General features: G+C 41.3%; 1 protein-coding gene across 2 annotated transcripts in view; it reads right to left on the bottom strand.

Annotated features, from left to right (window-relative positions):
• Positions 1-3,070: 3,070 nt before the first annotated feature.
• Positions 3,071-25,670, bottom strand: part of Su(dx) (Suppressor of deltex) — an 80,467-nt gene continuing 57,867 nt past the window's right edge. For both annotated transcript variants that reach the window (XM_068392158.1, XM_068392168.1), the window contains exons 17-19: positions 24,378-24,603; positions 14,455-14,551; positions 3,071-3,698 (exon numbers count right to left, since the gene is read on the bottom strand). In XM_068392158.1, coding sequence (XP_068248259.1) covers positions 3,526-3,698; positions 14,455-14,551; positions 24,378-24,603 — 496 coding nt within the window. In that variant the 3' untranslated portion in view covers positions 3,071-3,525. The remainder of the gene's footprint in view (positions 3,699-14,454; positions 14,552-24,377; positions 24,604-25,670) is intronic.

The following is a 25,670-nucleotide window of genomic DNA, read 5'->3' on the forward strand; positions in this document are numbered from 1 at the left end:
TCACAATCCCTAATATGTCACGAGGCACATTCTCACCTAGAATAAAAATCCTGGAGCATTTACAATACATGAAAGTTAATATACATTAAAACCCATTTTAATAAAAACATCACTTGCTTATGATAAAAATGAAAAATTAGTTTCTTTCAACTAATGTGGTGCATTAAGTCATATAACAATCATACTAAAGTCATTTCAAGTACAATTTTTGTCTGAATTTTTCAAAAACACCCACATTTCAGAAACAGTTTCAGTCCATGAAATGTTGGAAATAACCCTTGACAAAAAACATAAAAAGCCTCTCAAGGCCATGTTGTGTCAATAAGGTCACAAACTATCTACTGTACTGTATATAAAAAATATACTGCACTTGATACACAAAACAGATTTCCACTTCACAATTCTCTATAAAAAGTAAACAAATTTCACAAGAAAAACTCTACCAAAGCCACTTCAACTGCAATGTAAAACATTATATTGGTCACACTACCTGTGCGGTGTAATGCTACTCTAAAAGAAAATAAAAGCATTGAATTGTTTTTCTCAAAGTTAAATTGCTATTGAACTTTGACACTGGCACGATTTCCACTATTACACAAAATTCCTGTCTATTTTGTTACATAACAAAACTGTCTTTTTTGTTGCATAACAAAGTCCATGGCCTTTTCCTGAAGTTCAACATTTTTGTTTTACAAGGAGAAAATATAGAAATTAAATATCAAAAATATCCTGGGCTAAACAGTAAAACTTTAACATACGCATTCCCTCTAAAGCAATATACTGAAGATATCTTTACTTTTGCTCAAAACAAATACGAGATTGGTGTACATATTTGAGAAGGCATTGTGAAGAGCCTTGTCAAACTTTATAAAAGCTTGCAAACTTATTTTCATTAAATATAAGCATCCTCAAAGTATGATTTTGAAAACCTAATCAGTTGACACATCTCTTCAATGTATTATGATCAAAGAGTATTATCATAATTCAAATTTCTTCACAGTACTTAGATACTGCATAAAATAGCATAGTTTACAACGTTCACGACTACACATTATTTTTTATCAAAACTATATGGGAAACCTGGTGATAATGGTTTAAACTTGAGTTAGGTTCATGTAAAAATTGTTAATGGCATAAAAATTTCTTCTAGAGGTCAAAATCAGTCTTCAAAATTATTTTTAACAAACCTTTATTAAGAATTTCAAGGAAATTTATCCAAGAGTACAGTACAGTAATAGGAAATTAAACTACTAATTGCTATAAAATCATAATTTCAGTACTGTAGTTAAAAACTTTTAGAAAAATTTATTTGGAAACAATTTTTGGCCATTTAACAAATTTAATGAGGGAAAAATTATAACTACAACAAAGAAAAGCAAAAATCAAAGTTGCAAAGATGTGACATGGCAACAGGAATCGGCCTTCCTAGGTTATAATACTTTGTAAGAAAAATGAAAAAACACGAGATAAAAATCTTTTATTGAACCGTGTAACAAGATTATTTCTAAGAACATGGAGGCTGATGTTGAACTCTGGAAAATACATTTAGGAGAAAAGGAAGGGATTTCATCGAATCTTAATGGATTTTTTTTTCTGGACATTTATTAAGAATACTGTAGTTCTCCCGGAAATAAAGGCATAAATAGTACAAATTTTAAAACAGAGATCTACTAAATCTGTCATTCTTCTGTAAATCAGGTACAAAGATGTTTCTTTAATTAAATGTAATCACAATTAATCAGAGTGCCAATTTGGACTTGGGAATAGGTTCAACCAATATTGCTGCATACACAAAAATGCAATTGGGGAAACAATTTTTGTAACTTCATAATTAATCTTAACCAAAAGCTTCAGTAATTTACTCATAAAAGCTAAGGAATTATAAATAAACCAGATGAAATAAAACATTAAAATGCTGCAAAGTTCCCAGTCAAAAGATATTTACTTAGGTGTTAAAATTATCTTACAATCTCTTTCCTGTCTTCAAAATTCAACCCACCTCAAAATAATAACTTCTGACATGGCTGTGCAGTAACTAGCAAAAGCTAAAAGAAAATATTCAAGAATATACACTATCAAAATAATACATGTTGCATAGTTACCTATATATCATTGAATTCTGACAAATTCTAAAAGATAGCATAGATCTATACCAAGTTGTGTTATTACCCCATAAATAGGTTAAATGATCTGAAGCAACAAAAGTGAGGGTTGGCAGAATTTATTAGCCCATCACATCTGGTATCTGGGATTTTTGCTATTATAAATTTTCACATTTTGCTTTCAATTTTACTACTACTTGTTTGGCTTTACACTACCAAAATGCTAAATGTTCTAAGAAAAATATTTAAGTGGCCAGTTCAAAAGCTAAAATGGGGTGCCAAATTTGACATGTGCTCAAACTAATAAAAGAGATAAACTAAATATGTGATCAGTAGGCATCCTGACAATGCAAAAGTTTGTGGAGATTGGAGCAGGGCACAAAACAAAGTGCTTTATTGAACTACACACCTTTAAGTTACGGTAATTTTCCCTCCACGAATAATTCAATCAGTGTCTGGGTTATTACTGTCAGCAAGAGCTTAATATAAAAAGGATGGGAGATTTCCTTTGGTTATATAAAATTATTTAATAAAATAAAATCCTACAGGATTCTCAATCCAGGAAAAATTGGATCGAGTGAATAAACAAACTAACCACATGTTGTTAAACTATCTTGTACAACAAAAAGTGATTGATCGAAGTTAAATATAAATTTTTCATACCTCTCTTCCCTTCAAGTACAGTAGTCATTAAGGACTAGAAGACCATGAAAGAATAACTCAAGACAATATATACTGTATTGGAAAACCCCCTTCTTGTTGAAAATACCTTATTTACTTTTAAGCACAAAAATATCTAAAGAAAGGGAGTCATATTTAAAGGTTTGGTAAAAACACACAAATTTCAAATAGTTGTTATAAGTATATCAAATCATGTTACACTACACATATGAAGATGTCTTTTGGGTGGACACCAAAACAAAATAGGAATAACTCTAGTTGGTGTATCAATGAATGGTATTCAGAGATTTGAGAGAGAGAGAGAGAGAGAGAGAGAGAGAGAGAGAGAGAGAGAGAGAGAGAGAGAGAGAGAGAGAGAAAGAGAGAGAGAGAGAGAATTATACATACTGTACACTATATACGCAAAAGTTTCCTTCTCAATGGAAAACCGACTAAAAGTAGCCAACATACTACACATGCACTCTTTTATACATAATGTACACATAAAATTATTTCCTTTGGATAACAACCTTTCTGACTGGCTTACATGGGACAAAAATCAACTGTTGAATGCTCAAACACTGCCAGTCAGCCAGACTGCATACACAACCTGAATATAGCTTTGCAAAAATCCCTACTATTGTATTTGGACAAACATTAATTGGAAATCTCAAATAAATCACAGTAGTCACATAATTAATCAGGAGCATATATTATCACAAATGGTCTTTGATATTGTACACATGCTGACCACTAAAACTGCTTACTCTTGACCAAAACCTTCTGTTTCTTCAATGGCAAAAGTCAGTTTCTCAACAAGCTGTTCATATGACTTATAGGGCGGGAGGTCAAGACGATTGAAGCATGTATGAGAGCGAGGAAGCCAAGTCTCTTTGCCAACCTTCTCAATACAGAATTTCTGAGGCCCATTGCTCCCTGAAATTGAAGGAAAGAAAAATCCCATGACATCTTATGCTCTTTATCATTCCAGATGTCAAATATCCTTTTGAATGTAATTAGCTTAGCAGGAACTAAATACAGTAACATATATTGCCATCTGTTGAATGTGAATAAATCGACCACGAAAATTAATTTCCATTACATAGAAGATGCTTCGCATAAAAAGGTTATGATATACAAAAAAATATAATTTTGCAACCAAAGGGGGCACTCAAGATACCAGTTAATATTTACAAAGCTCCTAACAAGAATAATTTCCATAACTGTATCTAAAACATCTTGAAAATGTCAGGCAGGGGCATCCTAGCATGAAAGCTTTACAATTAAATATAAAAGCTAGTTTTATCTGTAACACTAAACACTTACATGCAGATGAAATTCTTGCTTTTGATAGAAAAACATGACCCAAACAAGGCTTTCATCATATTATATTTGAAGTTTCAAAATCCTCACCTAGTCTGGATCTCTATGCATTATAGTTCATATTTACTATCTTCAGTATATTTACTACTTTATTTCTATGAACTTTTCCTGATGTTCATATTGCCTTTCTCCAGCAGCTCAAGTTAATCGACCTTTACCTGTAAAATTAACTTTTGTTGCATACTGTACTAGGAAATACATTAACCCCTCAACATTACTGATATGACCTAGGGGCCCAGCCTGCAAGCTAACATTGTATACAGTCATCTGAAACATGATGAAAATGATCGATTTTAGTCGAAACTTCGTTCAACTGCTCGAGCTTAAATGAACCCTATGATATGCCACACCATCCACTACATAAGTAATCTGAGACTGATGAAAAGTGCTTACACAGCGAGTGGAGGGTTATTAGGATCAAGACAACCCATTCTGTCTTCTGTCTTCTGCCTCACAATATAGTTGTCTTATAAAATGACTAGGTTGTGGTTTTGCATGGGTTTAATAGCAGATGTACAAACTATTTTCTTCGACAAATGTGGGTTGGAAGTTAGCAGGATTCAGTAGCCTTGTTTGACCACAGCCAATACCCATGGGTCAGAATGTGGTCTTTACCAAATGGGGAAGACTTGGGACAGTCTTCCTGAGACAACATTTTTTTTTAATCTATCCATAACAAAGTTGGAGACTTAAGGAGTGTTAACTGTCTTGGATGTAGGCACTTTTTCAGATTTGGTAGCATAAGAAGACTTCTGAACTTCTTAATCAATTTATTACAGTAGGCCTATATCTAAGCTAAGACTAAAAATGTGATCATTCCTTACTTTCATTATCTAAACCAAGGGAAGCGTGCACACAGCCGATTGATGGAGATAATTAAAACAAAGAGTATCTGAGCAGCAGCCCTGGTCTTCTTACCCTTACCGCTAGAAGGTTCCATTCCTTTGTTACGAGCATGTATTTATTGAAGCGAAAGAAAATTTAATAATTTCATAATTTTTAAAATTTCAGAGGCATGTGTCAATTAAACCGAGCTTCTGGAGAGGATACCATATGATCAGAGGAGATTCATAGAAATAAATTAGGAACAAGGTTGCGTGGGACTGGACGTACTTGCATAAATATATAAATAGGACTTTAGGCAATAATAAAAATTATGTTCACCAAAATAAAAAATGTTGAAACATGAAATATATTTTCCTAGCCAAAAAGACAATACAGTACAGTAATCTGAATTTCCAAACTTTCAAACAAGAGGTCGTGAGTCGTGTTCCTTAACTTGCCAAGAATGGCCTCGATTTTAAAGTGTTTTTTCTAAAGAACAATGCTAGACACCCCTGATCAACCTGTCACAGTTATTCTGCTTTCGAGGCGCTCTATACACGAAACTCCATCAACATCTGGTCAAGGCTATAGACTAGATGATAATTTCTTGCTGAAGGAGAACATGAGTTTACACACCATTGTAACATGTCTCCAAAATATTTAGAAGGCCTTTCAGAAAGAAACTTTGTCTAGAAGCAGTCATCGACTATAAAGGATTCTCTCCTCATGAAATTCGCCACTCAGCAATAGATATGGCAGTCAGGCTGGCAAAATTACTCGAAGATACCTTAACAGTTTTAACTACTGTACCAACGACGTTAGTGACCTGGTCGACGTCGAGTCGGATCCGTTAATGGATGAAGATCTGGCACTTACCTCATCGTCGTCGTCATCTACATTGTAAAGCACTGCACATTTTATCATCATCATCATCATCAAATTTTAGCATGCATCTTCGATGATGAGTGTTCCAATTCTAATTTTTTCTCTACTACGTAAGGATGTCTAGATTAAAAGTAAATTTTAGTCTAAAAAAGATTTATAAGCATGTGGAGAGTGTAATAAAATTATATAAACATCAACAATTGCCCGGAACAGAATACCCGCAATACACAGGAGATTAAGTATACTGTACACAATACTAATTCACTGGATTCTACCTAGGATGGTGATATAAACACCATGAAAGACAACAAGGGGGGTGATATAAAAATTATATAATTCTGCCAAAAATCTTGTTAATCACTACTGAAAAGTTATAATAAGTGATTAAATCTTTTCGTATTAAAATAAGTAACCTAATGATCAATTCTGATGGAACCAACAGGTAAAAAATGAAATAAAATGGAAATGTGTGTTTTTAACTGGCTAGATCCCCAAAGGGAAGGCTCTTAGTGCCTCAGTAATGTCTACCAGTATATTATCTCATTTTGATAGGGGTCGGATGTTTATGATTTGTGAAGACCTTATAAGTAATAGACTTGCTGTGTAAAGAAAAAGAAAAATCTAACATATACTCTACAAGGGAGTCAAAAAGTAGTACAGTAAATTCAAGCCTCTAAACGTAATGTAAAAATTCTTGAATGAGGTGAACATTAGCAAAACCATAGCACTATGCAAGGCTAAGGATGTCCTTCAAGACTGCTCTGTTAACTGTATATAAATTAAGAGGGTTTAAAATAAAACAAAACCCTGTAAAAGATTTGGCAAAGAGGAAGGCATTGCTTTCTAAACAACCACCATATAACTACTTTTCAAACTCACTACCGCTAGAATTGTTATGGGGTCCTTTGACTGGCCAGACAGTACTACACAAGACCCTTCTCTCTGGTTAGGGTTCTTTCCCTTTGCCTACACAGACACAGAACAGTCTGGCCTATTCTTTACAGATTCTCCTCTGTCCTCATACACCTGACAACACTGAGATTGCCAAAAAATTCTTCTTCACCCAAGGGGTTGACTACTGCACTGTAATTGTTCAGTGACTACTTTCCTCTTGGTAAGGGTAGAAGAGACTCTTCAGCTATGGTAGACAGCTCTTCTAGGAGGAGGACACTCCAAAATCAAACCATTGTTCTCTAGTCTTGGGTAGTGCCATAGCCTCTGTACCATGGTCTTCCACTGTCTTGGGTTAGAGTTCTCTTGCTTGAGGGTACATTCGGTCACACTGTTCTATCTAGTTTCTCTTCCTCTTGTTTTGTTAAAGTTTGTATAGTTTATATAGGAAATACGATATTTTCATAATAAAATAAATTTTTGAACATACTTACCCGCTGGTTATATAAGAATGGCTAGTGTTCCCGGCGCCTTGGCAGAACTAATTCAAAACTCGTGGCTAACGCAGGTATGTCAGGTGTACACTAGTGCCCTGGTGGACTACAGGTAGAACTACCCCCACTTCATCAGATTTTTCTTGCCTCTAGGTCTCTAGAGGGGAGGAGGGTGGGATTATAACTTATATAACCAGCGGGTAAGTATGTTCAAAAATTTATTTTATGAAAATATAATTTTTAAACATAAAACTTACCCGCTGGTTATATAAGAATGGCTGATTGACACCCTTGGTGGCGGGTCTGAGACAGCAATTTGATTGAAAATTCACTTAATAGTTACATATAACTAAAATAAGCGGTTCGTACCTGATAAGGAAACAGACTGCAATGGTTCTCTGCCTTATTCTGTCTGTTATCCTTAAAAGATCCAGCGGTCCACCCAGGGGGCTGAAGATCTCTTAGGAGCTGTCAAACGGTGCCATAACCTCTAACATGACAGGACCTCAACTAATACCCTTGTTCCGGGGGCTCTCAAGGAACAACATGACCACCTGACCAAATCAATAGATTGCGGAAGACTGTCGACCAGTCTACACATACAACCTTAAAGACAACAAAGTTCCAAAAGAAAGAAAAAGGGTACTAGGGATTAGGGAAACGTAGTGGTAGATCCTTCACCTACTACCGCATTCGCAGCAACGAATGGACCCAAAGTATAGCAGTCCTCATAAAGAGTCTGCACATGTTTTAAATAATGAGATGCGAATACAGATTTACTTCTCCAAAAAGTCGCATCCATGATGCTTTGCAGAGAACGATTTTGTTTAAAAGCCACTGAAGTAGCCACTGCTCTTACTTCATGAGCCTTCACCTTGAGCAGTCTAAGATCTGCCTCATTACACTGTGAATGAGCTTCTCTGATTAAAAGCCTTATAAAAAAGGAAAGCACATTTTTCGACATAGGCTGCGAGGGTTTCTTGACCGCACACCAGAACATCTCTGAGTTGCCTTTCCAGCTCTTTGTTCTTTCTAAATATATCCTTAAAGCTCTAACGGGACAGAGCACTTTCTCTAACTCATTGCCCACTAAGTCATAAAGATTAGAAATTTCAAAAGATTTTGGCCATGGCCAAGAAGGAAGTTCATCCTTGGCCAGAGAACCCTGCTGCAAAGAACATATTGCTTTTCCATTTCTAAATCCAATGTTCTTGCTGAAAGCATGGAGCTCACTTACTCTCTTAGCCGTTGCCAAGCTCACCAAGAACAGGGCCTTCAGAGTCATATCTTTAAAAGTAGCCGAGTGCAGAGGCTCGAACCTGCCACTCATAAGAAATCTAAGTATCACATCCAAGTTCCAAGCTGGTGATACTTGATGACATCTCTTAGATGTTTAAAAGACCTAAGTAGATCTTGTAAATCTTTATTGTTGGAGAGATCCAGATTTCTATGTCTGAAAACTGTTGCCAGCATACTTCTGTATCCTTTAATCGTTGGGACCGAGAAGTTACGCTTAGTCGGCAATCTGTGCTATAGAGGTATTGGATGAAGAAACCGAGTTAGCTCTACACCATTCTCTGAAAACCTCCCACTTGGACTGATATACTCTAATGGTAGAGGTTCTCCTTGCTCTTGCAATAGCCTTGGCTGCCTCCTTCGAAAAGCCTCTAAATCTTGTGAGTCTTTCGATAGTCTGAAAGCAGTCAGACGTAGAGCTTGGAGGTTCTGGTGATTTCTTGCCAAATGGGGCTGTCTGAGAAGATCTGCTCTTAACGGGAGGCTTCTCGGCACGTCCACTAACCACTCCAGGATCTCCAGGAACCAGACTCTTGATGGCGAAAAAGGAGCGATTAGAGTCATCCTGGTCTCCTTGTGGGACACAAACTTTTGTACTACCTTGTATAGGATCTTGAAGGGTGGAAACGCGTAAACATCCATGTGTGACCAATCCAGCAGAAACGCGTCTATGTGAGCTGCCTCGGGATCCGGTACCGGAGAGCAATACATTCCCAACCTTTTTGTTTTTGAGGTTGCAAAGAGATCTATGAGGGGGGTGACCTCATAATCGCCACAGCTTCTTGCAAACCTCCAGATGCAGCATCCATTCCGTGGACAGAACTTGGCCTCTCCTGCTGAGCCTGTCCGCCCTCACATTCTTGGCTCCTTGAATGAATCGAGTCAATAAAAGAATCCTCCTTTCCTTTGCCCAAAGGAGTAGAGATTTCGCTAATTCGTACAGCAGCTTCGAGTGGGTCTCCCCCTGCTTCGCTATGTACGCTAGGGCAGTGGTGCTGTCCGAATTGACCTGTACCACCTTGTCCAGGACCATCCCCTCGAATCCTTTTAGGGTTAAGTGTACCGCTAATAGCTCCTTCTGATTGATATGAAGAGCCTTCTGATCTTTTGTCCAACACCCTGAGATCTCTCTTCTTCCCAATGTTGCTCCCCCCACCCCAAATTTGAGGCGTCTGAAAACAACACGAAGTCTGGGTTCCTCTGCTCCAACGAGAGGCCTTCGTTGAGTTTGTGAGCATTGTTCCACCACTGAAGATGTGATTTGATCGTATTCATAACGGGAATGCTCTCCTTGTTGAGACTGTCTCCCCTTTTCCAATGAGCATTGAGGTGGAATTGAAGAGGGCGCAGATGCAATCTTCCCAGATATACAAACTTCTCTAGGGACGAGAGGGTTCACAGAAGACTCATCCATTCCCTTACCGTAGTGACTCTCTTCTCCATAAAGGCCTCCAGCCTTAGAAGGGCTAACTGAACTCTTGCAGGCGACGGAAAAGCCTGAAAATCCTGACTCCGAATCTCCATCCCCAAATAAAGGATCTTCTGGGTTGGAGTCAACTGTGACTTCTTTGAACTCACTAGAAGTCCCAATTCTTTTGTCAAATCCAGGGTCAACTGAAGGTCCTTCAAACAGCGCTCGACCGAGGGAGCTCTTATCAACCAATCATCCAAGAACAGGGAGGCTCTGATGCCCCTCGAGTGCAGCATGCTCGCCACATTCATCATTAGTTTTATAAAAATCAGAGGAGCTGTGCAGAGGCCAAAACATAAAAGCTCAAAACTGGAAGACCTTTTCCTTGTATACGAACCTCAGATAACGTCTGCAGCTTGGATGTATTGGAACATGAAAATAAGCCTCCTGGAGGTCCAATGATACCATCCAGTCGCCTTTTCTCACTGCTGCCAGCACAGTCTTCCGGGTCTCCATAGTAAATTTCGAGTTCTGGACGTAGCGGTTGAGGGCGCTCACATCCAGAACCGGTCTCCATTCTCCTGAACTCTTGGGAACTAGGAACAAGCGGTTGTAAAACCCTGAAGACTCCAAATCCTGCACCCTTTCTATTGCCCTCCTCTCGAGTAGAAGCGACACTTGTAGATGCATTACTTGCCTCTTCGGTCCTCTCTTGTACTTGGGCGAGAGATCCACTGGATCTGCGACTAAAGGAGGCTTTAATACAAACGGAATTTTGTATCCTTCCTTTAGAAGACGTACCGACCAAGGCTCCGCTCCCTTCTTCTCCCAGGCCTGCCAGAAGTTGTTCAGCCTGGCTCCTACTGTTTGAAGGGGAGAGCCATCAGACACTGCCCCGGCTGGACTTGGCTCCTCTTTTCCTTTGCTTCCTTGCCTCTGGCTTGAAAGTACTTCTCCCTGTACCTTTACCTCGAAAGGGCTGAGCAGAATGAGAATACGACGTCCCTTCTTTAGCTCTACGAGAAGAGAAGGACGTAGGCAAAACCTTACTGGCTGTTTTAGTAACCAAATCCTGAGTAGCCTTCTGAGTCAAGTTTGCAGCCACTTCCTTAACTAAATCCAGCGGAAATAGAGCCGAAGACATGGGCGCAAAAAGCAACTCCGATCTCTTGACATGGAGTGACACCCGCAGAGAGGAAAGAACATAAAGTAGCTCTTTTCTTTATAACTCCTGCAGTAAACAAAGCAGCAAGCTCATTAGAACCATCCCTGACTGCTCTGTCCATACATGACATAAGCTGGATAAGACTACTTGTGTCCGTGTCCTTCATCTCGGTCACTCTTCTGCTTAAGGCTCCCAGTGACCAGTCCAGTAAATTAAATACCTCAAATGCTCTAAACAATCCTTTCAAGAAGTGATCAAATTCCGACATCGACCACAACACTTTAGTCTTCCTCATGGCCATGCGACGAGAAGCATCCACCAGGTTTGAGAAGTCTCCCTGCGCAGACGCCAGAGCTCCCAAACCTAAGACCTCTCCCGTCTCATACCAAACGTTCGATTTAGAGGCTAACTTAGTCGGTGGAAAAGCGAAGCATGTCTTGCCCATAGCTTTTCTTGTTTCCATCCATGTTCCCATTAATTTTAATGCTCTCTTAGAAGAGCGGGAAGGCACCATTCTAGTATAAAAAGAAGTCTTCACTGTCCTAACCAAGGTAAACTCAGAAGGGGGAGATCGAGGAGTAACCGGTGCAAAATTGTCTGGAAATAACTCAGAGAAGACTAACATTAACTTTTTGAAATCCACCGAATGTTGAGGTGGTTTCTCCTCATCTTCCGAGATATCCTCCAACTGTTCCTCATGAGAGAGAACCTCATCCTGACCTTCTAATACAGAGGTTGCGGCTACGTTTTGTCCTAAACGTTGAACCTCCTGTGCGGGCTCAACAGTGTCGACATGGGCGCGCTTGCGTTGTTCCATATCAGTTTCCAACTGACAGTCACTCGACTTGTGTTTACTGTCACTATTGATTCTATAATGGGACGAGTCTAGTTGGCGCCGCTCTGCCGCCTCCTGACGCGCCACATTCACGCGATAATCTCGCTGCCGCTCCGAGGAGTCCTGGCGCGCCGCGCTCACGCGCTGGCGCTCTGTCCATTCATGGCTAGACTGTTGTAGGTCGTCGCGCTGGCGCTTAGAGCCTGGCCTGGCGCTGTTGGCCTTCATCAATTAACTCCTGAGGCTCGCCGCGCTGCCGCTCCGGCTCCGCTTGCGCGTCGCGCCTGCTTCCATCCTGCCGCTTCGCGGCTCGCTCCGCCACTTGGCAGACGTTATCACGCTTGACTTGAATATCGGCTGAATACTCCTTTGATATTTGTTGAAAAACAGCGCTCTGCCGAAACAAATCTACTCCAACCTTCCGCTGAACAGTGGACTTGGGAGACCGCCTGTGCGATATCACATCAGTCCCAGAGACAACAGGCCGCCTGTGCGACAACGGGTCTACCACCGAAGACTGAAGCCCAGCCTCACTGCCAACGACCGGTCGATAAGACTGCATCATCGACGAGAGTTGTTGTTTCATGTTTAACAACATATTCCACTTTGGATCGTTCCGAGGAGATAATTGTACAGCCTTTTCTATAGCGAATTCGTCTTCTTCATCGCTCTCCACATCTTTATTCCTTTCGGGAGACGAATGCCAGTCCGAAGGAAGAGCAGCAGCATGAATCGTTACACACGAACCAGAAATTAACTCCGCATCCGAATTCATTACTCTATCCCCCTCAGAAACCACATTCGAGCGCTTCGCAGGCGAACACTCGTCAAGGGACCGAAAACGTTCAGGTGTTTCCCAATAACTACAACCCGGCTGTTGCGGGGAGGAAACGTACGGCTGTTCCACTGACTGAACTTTCCTCTTAATCGGTCTAGATTCCTTACGCCACCTATCATCACGTGACTCCTCATCTGAAGAGGGAGACAAAGCACTAACCTCACTTTTTCTATGGTGAGGGTGAGCGCCCTGAGCTACGCCATCAGGATCACTCGAGGGAACGTCTACGCGCCTGATAGATCCTCTCGGTTCCCTTTCGCCCTTCGACATAACTTCTCCCCTTCCGGGAGCTTGACAGCGGTCTTAGGCTAGGCGAACGACAGGATCGCGCAGGCGCGCCCTCCACTACACTAAACATATCTGTCGGACTTTTAACACTTGAACGATCACTAGTACGACCACTTTTAAGAAAATTAATTTCTGATATCATTTGTTTTTTGTCTGCTGCTTAAGATTCAACCCTCACACCGAGAGCTTGAATTGCGGATAACATATCCCTCATCGTAGGCTCTTTCGGCTCTTGATCTACCACTACAGGGGAGGTAAAAGGATTTATTACATCAGACCTAGATAAATCCACAGAACGGGAAGAACTACGTCTAATCCTTTCTTTCCCAATTCTATCTTTCTCTAATTTCTGAGTATAACGCTCGTAAGCTACCCACTGACTTTCCGTTAACGAAGAACATTCTTCACACCGATCCCTATAAGCACACGATTTTCCTCTACATTTAACACAAATTGTGTGCAGATCAACAGAACCTTTAGGAAGTCGAGTCTGACAACCTTTACTACACTTCCTATATAAAGGGGAAGGGTCGGCCATATTGAAAAGTAAAGAGAAAATTAAACTAACAAAAGGTCAAAATAACTAAATAACCTCACAATAATAAAGATTTTAAGAATATTTGAAAAGGAAAAACTCCAAAACGAAAGCCAAAACAAAAGGACAGAGTACATCACCAAATAAACCGTCCAAATGAATGTAAATAAGCGAGTGAATTTTCAACGTTCCGACCAGCACGACCGGCAGGAAAAATCTGATGAAGTGGGGGTAGTTCTACCTGTAGTCCACCAGGGCACTAGTGTACACCTGACATACCTGCGTTAGCCGCGAGTTTTGAATTAGTTCTGCCGAGGCGTCGGGAACGCTAGCCATTCTTATATAACCAGCAGGTAAGTTTTATGTTTAAAAATTTATTTTAATGTTGTTACCATTCTTAAAATATTTTATTTTTCCTTATTTCCTTTCCTCACTGAGCTATTTTCCCAGTTGGGGCCCCTGGGCTTATAGCATCCTGCTTTTCCAACTAGGGTTGTAGCTTAGCATTTAATAATAATAATAATAATAACCAGATACTTAATCATACAAGAAAAATATTGTGCGCTTTTCTTTCAGTAGAGTAATAAAACTCAATAAGGAAAAGGAAGGGTCATGGTAAGGACTCTTGAGACACCCCTTGGTTTGAAAACGGGGTTATATCATCACCTTTTAACTAATTAGATGCTAAATGAGGCATTTAGGATGCCCAAATTGCCATATATATCACAAACACCTTTATATAAAGCAGAATATTCATCAGAAAGGATGATTTTCCACAAATGTTAATTAGACTTTCCTAAATGCTTTCAGAAGTTATTCAACATTTAAGTCACTGATTGTACTTACCCATTAATTCAGCAAATCCTCCAACAGGTACTCGACATGTCCCAGTTACAAACTGCAGCAGTCTAGCACGTTTTTCATTATCAATTTCTCTAACAAACTGTAATACAAAGAAATTATACATCACCCAGTGCACACAAAAATAGTTCCTAGTTTACATACATATTGTTTGAGTTCTTATTAAAATGTAGTTCGACTTCAAAAATGTGAATGGTTTCATTAAAATACTTATGATATTGAAAGAAAATTAAGAAGATATATCGATATGACACTGGCAATAAATTTCTTCACTATGTTACAGATTAATCAACAATTCCAATAACTGTTTTGGTACTAAGATATCAATTCAATTGTAAATCATTAAAAATAACCCATGTAAGATCAATCTTATTTTTAGCTCAGTACAGATGTTAATATTGTTTTAAAGTACATAATTTTACTTTTGGTTCTATTGCTTCTCTGAAACCAAAGAAAATTGTAATTTAAGTTATTTAATGTCACCTAGGACAAAATGCTAGGTGTCTCTAAATATTATATTATTGTACTATGCAGGGGTACCACAGGAGTTAGAAAACTATCAGATAAGATCCAAGACAGTTGACTGAGGTGGTATGGTCACGTCATGAGAAGAGATGAACAGTATATTGGGAGGAGAGTGATGGAAATGGACGTACAAGGAACGAGAAGGAGAGGGAGACCAAAGCGAAGGTGGGTGGACTGTATCAAGGATGACCTTCGATCAAAGGCATTAACCAGTGATGAAGTGTGGGGCAGAGGTAGATGGAGAAAGCTGACCAAAAACATCGACCCCACATAGAAGTGGGAAAAGATGTAGACAAAGAAGAAGCAGGAGATATCCATATATTGAGTTTTGTCCCTATTCTGTCCTACAAACCTAAAAAATAAAAATACTGTATGTCTTCTTTGTATCCACAATTTAGAGATGAAGCAAGGCCCTATTGACATATTAATCAAACCAATACATCTGGTTGCTGAACGTGATTTTGAATCAGATGAGCATTATAAATGAATTCCCTTTTAAAGAACTGAAGTATTACCAATAAAAAGAACTCTGCTCCATGAGGTTGTAAGAATTCTGAACCAAGTAAATTCAAACCTATTTACTACATTATGTGATAATATGGAGCTAATCATTAACAGCTCCTATTGCATGCTGATCGGTTATCAAGGGGGAAAAGACAAGTCAAGTGTACTGTACTTAAGCTACAAACCGAACTTGCCGAATTTCTTCAAGGCAAAAAATGTTATTTTTATTAGTAAAATAAATTTTTGAATATACTTACCCGATAATCATGTAGCTGTCAACTCCGTTGCCCGACAGAATTCTACGGGAGGGATACGCCAGCTATCACAATACTAGAAGGGGGTGTACTCACCAGCGCCACCTGTGGCCAGGTACTACAGTACTTCTAGTTGACACCTCCTCAATTTTTCCTCGGTCCACTGGTTCTCTATGGGGAGGAAGGGAGGGTCAATTAAATCATGATTATCGGGTAAGTATATTCAAAAATTTATTTTACTAATAAAAATAACATTTTTCAATATTAAACTTACCCGATAATCATGTAGCTGATTCACACCCAGGGGGGTGGGTGAAAACCAGTGTACAAGATTAAAGGATAGCTAAGTATCCCGTATTTCATATAATCAGTTATCTCAAAATAACAATGAAATAATAAGTACCTGGTAAGGAAGTCGACTTGAACCGTTACTCTGCCTTTTTTTAAGTTCGTCTTCCTTACTGAGCGCAGCGTTCCTCTTAGGAGGCTGAATCAACTCAAAGGTGCTAAAGTATATAGGGCTGCAACCCCTACTAAAGGACCTCTACACAACCTCTAACCCAGGCGCTTCTCAAGAATGAATTGACCACCCGCCAAATCAAAAGGATGCGGAAGGCTTCTTAGCCTACCGTAACAACCATAAAAACAACAATAAAAGCATTCAAGAGAAAGGTTAAAAAAGGTTATGGGATTAAGGGAATGTAGTGGCTGAGCCCTCACCTACTACTGCACTCGCTGCTACGAATGGTCCCAGGGTGTAGCAGTTCTCGTAAAGAGACTGGACATCTTTAAGATAAAATGATGCAAACACTGACTTGCTCCTCCAATAGGTTGCATCCATTATGCTCTGCAGAGAACGGTTTTTATTAAAGGCCATCGAAGTAGCTACGGCTCTTACTTCGTGGGTCCTTACCTTCAGCAAAGCAAGGTCTTCCTCCTTTAAGTGAGAATGGGCTTCTCTAATCAGAAGCCTTATATAATACGAAACCCCGTTCTTGGACATGGGCCTCGAAGGGTTCTTGATTGCACACCATAAGGCTTCTGATTGTCCTCGAATAGGTTTTGACCTATTAAGATAAAATTTCAGAGCTCTGACAGGGCAAAGAACTCTTTCTAGCTCGTTACCTACCATGTTGGAGAGGCTAGGTATCTCAAACGATCTAGGCCAAGGACGTGAAGGAAGTTCATTCTTAGCTAAGAATCCAAGCTGTAAAGAACATGTTGCAGATTCGGATGTGAACCCAATGTTCTTGCTGAAGGCATGAACCTCACTGACTCTCTTAGCTGTTGCAAGGCAGACGAGAAAAAGAGTCTTGAGGGTAAGGTCCTTGAAGGAAGCTGACTGGAGAGGTTCGAACCTAGGTGACATAAGGAACCTTAAGACTACGTCTAGATTCCAGCCTGGAGTGGGTAGACGACGTTCTTTAGTAGTCTCAAAAGACTTAAGGATGTCTTGAAGGTCCTTGTTGGAAGAAAGGTCCAAACCTCTGTGGCGGAGAACTGAAGCCAACATACTCCTGTACCCTTTAATCGTAGGAGCTGAAAGGGATCTCTCATTCCTAAGATGTAATAGGAAGTCAGCTATTTGGGTCACAGAGGTATTGGTAGAGGAAACTGCATTGGCTCTACACCAGCTCCGGAAGACTTCCCACTTGGATTGGTAGACTCTACGAATGGATACCCTCCTTGCTCTGGCAATCGCCGCACTGGCTGCCTCCTTCGAAAAGCCTCTAGCTCTAGCGAATCTTTCGACAGTCTGAAGGCAGTCAGCCGAAGAGCGTGGAGGTTTGGGTGCAACCTGTCTACGTGAGGTTGACGTAGAAGGTCCACTCTTAGAGGGAGAGTCCTGGGGACGTCGACCAGCCATTGTAGTACCTCTGTGAACCATTCTCTTGCAGGCCAAAGGGGAGCAACCAGCGTCAGCCGTGTCCCTTCGTGCGAGATGAACTTCTGAAGGACTTTGTTTATGATCTTGAACGGTGGGAATGCGTAAAGGTCGAGATGGGACCAGTTCAGCAGAAAAGCATCCACATGAACTGCTGCTGGGTCTGGAACTGGGGAACAGTACAAAGGAAGTCTCTTGGTCATGGAGGTGGCAAACAGATCTATTGTCGGCTGACCCCACAAGGTCCAAAGTCTGTTGCACACGCTCTTGTGGAGGGTCCATTCCGTGGGGATGACCTGATCCCTTCTGCTTAGGCGATCTGCTGAGACGTTCATGTTGCCCTGAATGAACCTCGTAACTAGGGTGAGGTTTAGACCTCTTGACCAAATGAGGAGGTCCCTTGCTATCTCGTATAGGCTCCTCGAATGGGTCCCTCCTTGCTTGGAGATGTAAGCCAAGGCTGTGGTGTTGTCGGAGTTCACCTCCACCACCTTGCCTAGCAGGAGGGACTTGAAGTTCAATAGGGCTAAATGAACTGCTAGTAGCTCCTTGCAGTTGATGTGGAGCGTTTCCTGTTCCTCGTTCCACGTTCCCGAGCACTCCCGTCCGTTCAAGGTCGCGCCCCAGCCCGAGTCCGATGCATCCGAGAAGAGATGAAGATTGGGGGTCTGAATCGCCAACGATAGGCCCTCCCTGAGAAGGAGATTGGTCTTCCACCACAAGAGAGTGGTCTTCATCTCTTCGGTGACTGGGATAGAGACTGCTTCGAGAGTCAAACCCTTGTCCCAATGAGCTGCAAGATGGAATTGAAGAGGGCGGAGGTGGAGTCTCCCTAGCTCGACGAACAGGGCCAACGATGAAAGGGTCCCTGTGAGACTCATCCACTGTCTCACCGAGCAACTGTTCCTCTTCAGCATGCTCAGGATGCAATCTAGGGCTTGGCTTATCCTTGGGGCCGATGGAAAAGCCCGAAAATCCTGACTCCGAATCTCCATTCCCAGGTACACAATGGATTGGGAGGGAATGAGCTGGGACTTTTCTAGATTGACTAACAGACCCAGTTCTTTGATCAAGTCTAAAGTCCAGTTGAGACTCTCCAGACAGCGACGACTCGTGGAGGCTCTCAACAGCCAGTCGTCTAAGTAAAGGGAGGCTCTGATGTCCGATAAGTGGAGGAATTTTGCTATATTCCTCATCAGATGCGTAAACACCATAGGAGCTGTGCTTAGGCCAAAACACAGGGCTTGGAATTGGTAGACAACCTTTCCAAAAACGAATCTCAGGAAAGGTTGGGAGTCTGGATGAATAGGAACGTGAAAGTAAGCATCTTTCAGGTCCAACGAGACCATCCAGTCCTCCTGCCTGACCGCTGCTAGGACCGACTTCGTCGTCTCCATCGTGAACGTCTGCTTGGTGACATAAGCATTGAGCGCGCTGACGTCCAGCACCGGTCTCCAACCTCCTGTCTTCTTGGCCACCAGAAAGAGACGGTTGTAGAAGCCCGGGGATTGATGGTCCCGGACTATAACCACTGCCTTCTTCTGTAACAGGAGCGACACCTCCTGGTGCAACGCTAGCCTCTTGTCCTTTTCTTTGTAGTTGGGAGAGAGGTTGATGGGAGATGTGGTCAGAGGGGGTTTGCGGCAGAATGGTATCCTGTAACCCTCCCTCAGCCAACTGACAGACTGTGCGTCTTGCCAGAAGATCTTGAGTCTGGCGCCTACTGCTGTCTGGAGAGGAGGAGAGTCAGTTTTTGCCTTTAGAAGCCTTGGAACCTTTCCTAGACTTGCTCCTGGAAGAGTCTGGACGGGAGCTTCCACGGCTGGGGGCTCTACCACGAAAGGGCGGAATAAACCTCGTAGCAGGAGTATCAGCCACTGGGGTGCGATAAGTCCTGGGGACTGAGGTAGCAACCTTAGTCTTACGAGCCGATGAGGCCACAAGATCATGGGTGTCCTTTTGTATCAGGGCCGCAGACAAGTCCTTAACAAGCTCTTCAGGAAACAGGAACTTAGAGAGCGGAGCGAAAAGGAGTTGAGACCTTTGACAAGGTGTGATGCTGGAGGAAAGGAATGAACAAAGCTGCTCCCTTTTCTTAAGCACTCCTGACACAAACATCGAAGCAAGCTCGCCAGATCCATCCCTAATAGCCTTATCCATGCAGGACATTAAGAGCATGGCTGAGTCCTTGTCCGCAGGGGAGGTCTTCTTGCTAAGGGCCCCCAGGCACCAGTCTAGGAAATTGAACATCTCAAAGGCTCTAAATACACCCTTTAGGAAGTGATCTAGATCGGAGAAGGTCCAGCAAACCTTAGAGCGCCTCATTGCTGTTCTACGAGGAGAGTCTACCAAGCTTGAGAAGTCGGCCTGGGCAGAGGCAGGTACTCCCAAGCCTGGTTCCTCTCCTGTGGCATACCAAACGCCCGCTTTAGAAGTGAGCTTAGTCGGAGGAAACATAAAGGAAGTCTTTCCTAGTTGTTGCTTAGACTGCAACCACTCCCCTAAAATTCTTAACGCTCTCTTAGAGGACCTTGCAAAGACGAGCTTAGTATAAGATGACTTGGCTGGCTGCATGCCCAGCGAAAACTCAGATGGCGGAGAGCGGGGGGTAGCAGAGACAAAATGGTCTGGGTATACCTCTCTGAAAAGAGCCAAGACCTTGCGAAAGTCAATAGGAGGCGGAGAAGACTTGGATTCATCCACGTCTGATGAGAGGTCCAGGTGTGCAGCCTCATCATCAGAAACCTCATCACCAGAGTGTAGCGAAGTGAGAGGTAAGGTATGCTGAACAGCAGAATCAGCACGAGCTGGAGCAAAAAAGCTTGTGGTTTCCTCCTCAAGTCTCTGTTGAGGGAACACCTGAGGCTCAGGTTGCAAAGGCTGGTCAAAAGCAGTAGCAGAAGGTAGGCGCATGGGTGGAGGAGGCTGAGTCCTGGCATGAGTGTCTTGCCTCAAGGGTTGCGCTTGCTGTAAGGTGAGCGGATGCGCAGTAGCAAGTTCCTGAGGAACGAGTTGAGGTTCCTGAGGTGTGAGCTGCGAGAGTTGGGGTAGAGGCTGCGCAGAACGCATAACTTGTCTCGCGAGTTGAGGTTCCTGAGGCGCAAGGCTAAGGTGTTGAGGCTCTCGCCTTGAGGAGGGTTGAGGTCGCTGCAGCGAGAGCTGAGGTGTCTGCCTCATGGATGGGAGAGGTTGTTGTACCTCAAGAGAGTGTTGCCTCACTGGTGGAACCGCAAGTGGAAGCGGAGGAAGTAAGGTATAAGCTTCCTGTTCCCATTGCTGAGGTTGCCTTAAGGAAGGCGGAGGTAGCTGCACACCACTGGAAACTGGTAACTCAGAACGTGGTAAGGTATCCTGAGGAGCCTCAACATCGTACGCCTGGCAGGCAGGACTGCGGTTAGGCGGAGCGATCGCAGGAGGAGGTGTAACCTTCTCAGCCTGACACTCACGCATCAAGACCGCAAGTTGTGACTGCATGGACTGCAGTAGAGTCAACTTGGGGTCGGCAGACACTAAGGTCTGCTGAGGCAAAGCCTTAACAGAAGAGATCTGTTGCGGCAGCACCTTACTCCTCTTAGGAGGAGTGCCTTCAACTGATGACTGCGGCGAGTCAGAGCTGATCCAATGACTGCAGCCAGGTTGTAGAGCTCTTGAGGTTTGGACTCTGCGTTTGAGAGGTCTTGAGACCTGAGTCCAACGTTTCCTCCCTGACAATTCTTCAGCAGACGAGTAAAAGACGGGCTCAATCGTCTGCGGGTGGGAGTGACGGTCTCTGGAAGACACGCCCGCAACCACCGAGGATACTTCTGTGCGCCGATCAAGGCCTGCCGAACCCTTTTGCCCTTCGACATTGCTTCTCCCCTGGGCTTGGGAGCTTGCAAGAGGTCCCGGACTGGGAGGACGACTGGCACGCACAGAAGTACCCTCACGCACCACACTGACACTGACACTAGCACTTGGCACTGCACTGACACTAGCACTCGTCACAGCACTGGCACTATCACCACCCACTGCACTCTTGACCTTAAGTTCCTTGACTTCGGCCATAAGAGACTTATGATCACTAACCACCGACTCCACTTTGTCACCTAAAGCCTGAATGGCACGCAAAACAACAGACATATCAGGTTGAGGGCAAATAGTAGGTTCGGGGGTAGCCACTACAGGGGGAGGAAAAGGTAGGGGATCATGAGGTGAGGAAAAAAGTGAAGAGCGAGAAGAACTTCTCCTAACTCTCTCTCTCTCTAACTTGGTTGAATACTTAAGAAATCGGACAAAATCAAGTTCCGAAAGTCCGGCGCATTCCTCACAACGATCTTCCAACTGACAGGGTCTTTCCCTACAGTCAGAACAAGCGGTGTGAGGATCTACCGAGGCCTTCGGAATACGCCTATTACAAGACCTACATCGTCTATGGGGTGGGGCTTGTGAAATGTCAGACATCTTGAATCAAAGAGTTAGCCAAGTGGGGATTCCAAATCAAGCAAAAAGATCGTTAACCATTAATCAGAACTAAATAATAGCTATCTAAGCTAATATAGAAGTTTTCCAGTAAAGCGACAGCCGAAATCTGAGAGAAATACTTCACCAAAAGCCGTGAAAATACTCCAAGAACATAAGCGTATCCCAGAACGTCTTGCCGGAAGCACGACAGAGGAAAAATTGAGGAGGTGTCAACAAGAAGTACTGTAGTACCTGGCCACAGGTGGCGCTGGTGAGTACACCCCCTTCTAGTATTGTGATAGCTGGCGTATCCCTCCCGTAGAATTCTGTCGGGCAACGGAGTTGACAGCTACATGATTATCGGGTAAGTTTAATATTGAAAAAAAAACCAATTGCTCAAATTGTTTGGAAATCTGTATTGGTTAGCCAAGCTGGCTTACTTGGCTCATATCTTTTCCATCTTTAATGATCTCAACACTTCCAAGCAGGGAATGATGGCTTCGTGTTTTACAATAGCAGACAAGACTGACAGATAGAAACGAAAGCAAGTAGTATGGAATTGTCTACATTGTTCTCATTTATTCCATCATTAGCGAATACCACCACTGATGCTGGCAAAGAACTTGATATTACATTGGTAGGAAATGTCATCAAAGAACACTTGACGAATCTGGAAAGTATGTTTCAGTTTTACTTTCCAGTAGAAGATCCAAGGAAAGGGAATGTATGGATACGTAATTTGTTTATTCCGCTACAAGATGGCTTTAAGTGTCATTATGAAGGAAAAATTGTTGAAGTTGGCTGGTGACCCAAGGATTGAAGAGGAGTTTCAAAACTACATTACCACTTTGTTCATTTTGGATTAAAGAGAAAGCCGAATATCCTAACCTTAGTGAAATTGCTCTGAAAACTCTGCTCCCATTTCCTTCTACATACCTCTGCAAGAATGGCTTTAAAACCATCAGTGTCATTAAGGCAAAATTCAGAAATAATATGGACATCTATTCTCCATGGCACATGGTTCTGTCCTCAATTGAACCGCGACTGGATAAACGTAAAAAGAAGAGGCAGTTTCACTGTAAACCTGCTGATTATTTGTACGTTTATCCAGTGAGCCACTCACCTGTCACATTGATAATGATTAAGATAATAAAAAATGCTTATAGAATACTGTATTATATGTTTACAAAGTAAAAATGACAAAAAAATTGGCAACTTTTTGTCTTTGCCTACGCATACACTTAATAGCCTATTCTTTATACATTCTCCTCTGACCTCATACACCTGACAACACTGAGAATACCAAACAATTCTTCTTCACTCAAGGGGTTAACTACTGCACTGTACAATTACAGTTCAGTGGCTACTTTCTTCTTGGTAAAGGTAGAAGACTCTTCAGCTATGGTAAACAGCTCCTCTAGGATACGTACACTCCAAAATTGTTCTCTAGTCTTAGGTAGTGCCATAGCCTCTGTACCATAGCATTCCATTGTCTTGGATTAGAGTTCTCATGTTTGAGGGTACACTTGGGCATGCTGTTCTATCTTATTTCTATTCCTATAGTTTTTTTTTTTAAGTTTTTATAGTTTGTATATGAAAGGTCTAACAATATTGTTACTGTTCTTAAAATATTTTATTTTAAGTTTAATACTTCTCTTTTAGTTTAATTCCTTGTTTTCTTTCATCACTGGGCTATTTTCCCCTATTGGAGCCCTTGGTCTCATGGCACCTTGCTTTTCCAACTAGGGTTATAGCTTAGCTTGTAATAATAAAATGATCACCAGAATACAAGATATAAGCACATACCACAAATACCCACTTATCTAAGATATTACTTCAGAAGGACAGGCGACAGTCCATCTTCATCCAATTTCATGTAAACTCATGGTTTACCAAGCCATAGGTTATAGAACAAATACTAAAGTAAGCCTAATAAGTCTTAATATAGGAAGTTATATACATAACATATTTCTTTAGCAATTAAGTTGTATTGGGTTTCCTGTTCTAGACTTTGACAGGAATGACCTTGGAGACAACAAAGTACTTTAACCCTAAAAATTGTATTGAAAATTCCCCATCAACATTTATGACAAATTGTTTTAGAATGATTATAAGAATTCCTTAACACAATGATAAAATGTGTTAAAGAAATTAACAATTTGTTATCGGAGCATTAAAAGAGAAATTAGAAAAAAAAAATTATACCCCAAATGCTAATACAATGACTACAAATTGCCTTTGGAAAATCTTGCAGACTTTGATGATAAATGCAAACAACAGCAGTCTACATCAGATCTTACCTGCCAGAACCAAATGACTTGTTTAGAAGATCTATTGTAATGTCGGTATATTGTATTCTTTTGCCAGTCATTTATGTCTATCTCCTGCATCCCACACAGCAAAAGTTCAAGCTCTCGCTCATCAAAATACTTGAGCCATTCAAGAGGAACCACTTCAGAAAAGCCTTCCAAAAAATATGCTGTCTGAGCCTCCTGCCCTCTAGTTAATCGCCACTGCATCATCAACCTAGAAGCAAATATTGTAACTTAGCAAAGTGCATCATTACTTCAATTTCTACATAAAAAAATAAAACTGGAAGAGCAAGAGCATCTTAATAGTACATGGTGCAGTACAAAAAACAAACAATATGTCCATTAGGTTAGGTATAGTTTGAAGCTCTGGCAAATCAAATTATACATATAATTAAAACACATGCTAAGTTACAGCACAATTTAAGAAAATCAGATTCTCTAACAACTGGCACCAAAGTACTTTGTATTACACTAGTACTGCACTGTATAAGAAAGTTAAAATTCCAAATCAAGTTAAAATTACGACATCCACTAGGAACACAGAAAATTAAAATTATGTAAGGTAAGACGACAAATTTGATTCAAGGGTTGCAAAGAAGATCGCTAAGTACATTTAGTAACTAAATTATAACAGACTAAATTATAACAATGTAACCATAAAGGCAGTGAGGAAAGTTCTCTCTTTTCATGGCTTTCTTCCAATTACCTAATTTTACTTTCATTATATGCAAGAAAATGAGTTATCTAAATCGGTAATTCATAGCGCCAAATAGGTGTTTTTCGTTCAGTGCTTTATAGCCGATAAGTGTTACTAAAGATACTTCTATCTCCTCTTTTACTTTTTAAACTTATTGAACTAAAAGTTAGGCTAAAGAGATGGAATAAAATATTGGTTATTATAATTCAATCCAAAAGAAACTTGCATAACACAAAAGATAAATATCATCATTTTATTTTGGATGGGGGTTGTAAATTTGGGTGTCAAACTATGCAAGATCACATATGTAAGCCTATAAACTTTAAATTTTTTCTTCAACAGTTTTAAGCAATTGATATTGTTTTCATTCATGTCTACTGCAAGTCAATTATTTGTGGTTTCTTGGGCGATATAAAGTAATATGAAGTTTGAATAAGGTTTTAACACATCTTAAAAGGGTCACCTTAAACAATGACACTTTTGATTATCCAGCAACAGTAAAGTCGCAAGGGTGCCAGTTAAATAGACTTCTACTGTATACCTACTCGCAAAATGAAAACAAATTCCAGTTCCCTTCTGTACAT

Source organism: Palaemon carinicauda, chromosome 1 (genome assembly GCF_036898095.1).
Source record: "Palaemon carinicauda isolate YSFRI2023 chromosome 1, ASM3689809v2, whole genome shotgun sequence".
Classification (NCBI taxonomy): domain Eukaryota; kingdom Metazoa; phylum Arthropoda; class Malacostraca; order Decapoda; family Palaemonidae; genus Palaemon; species Palaemon carinicauda.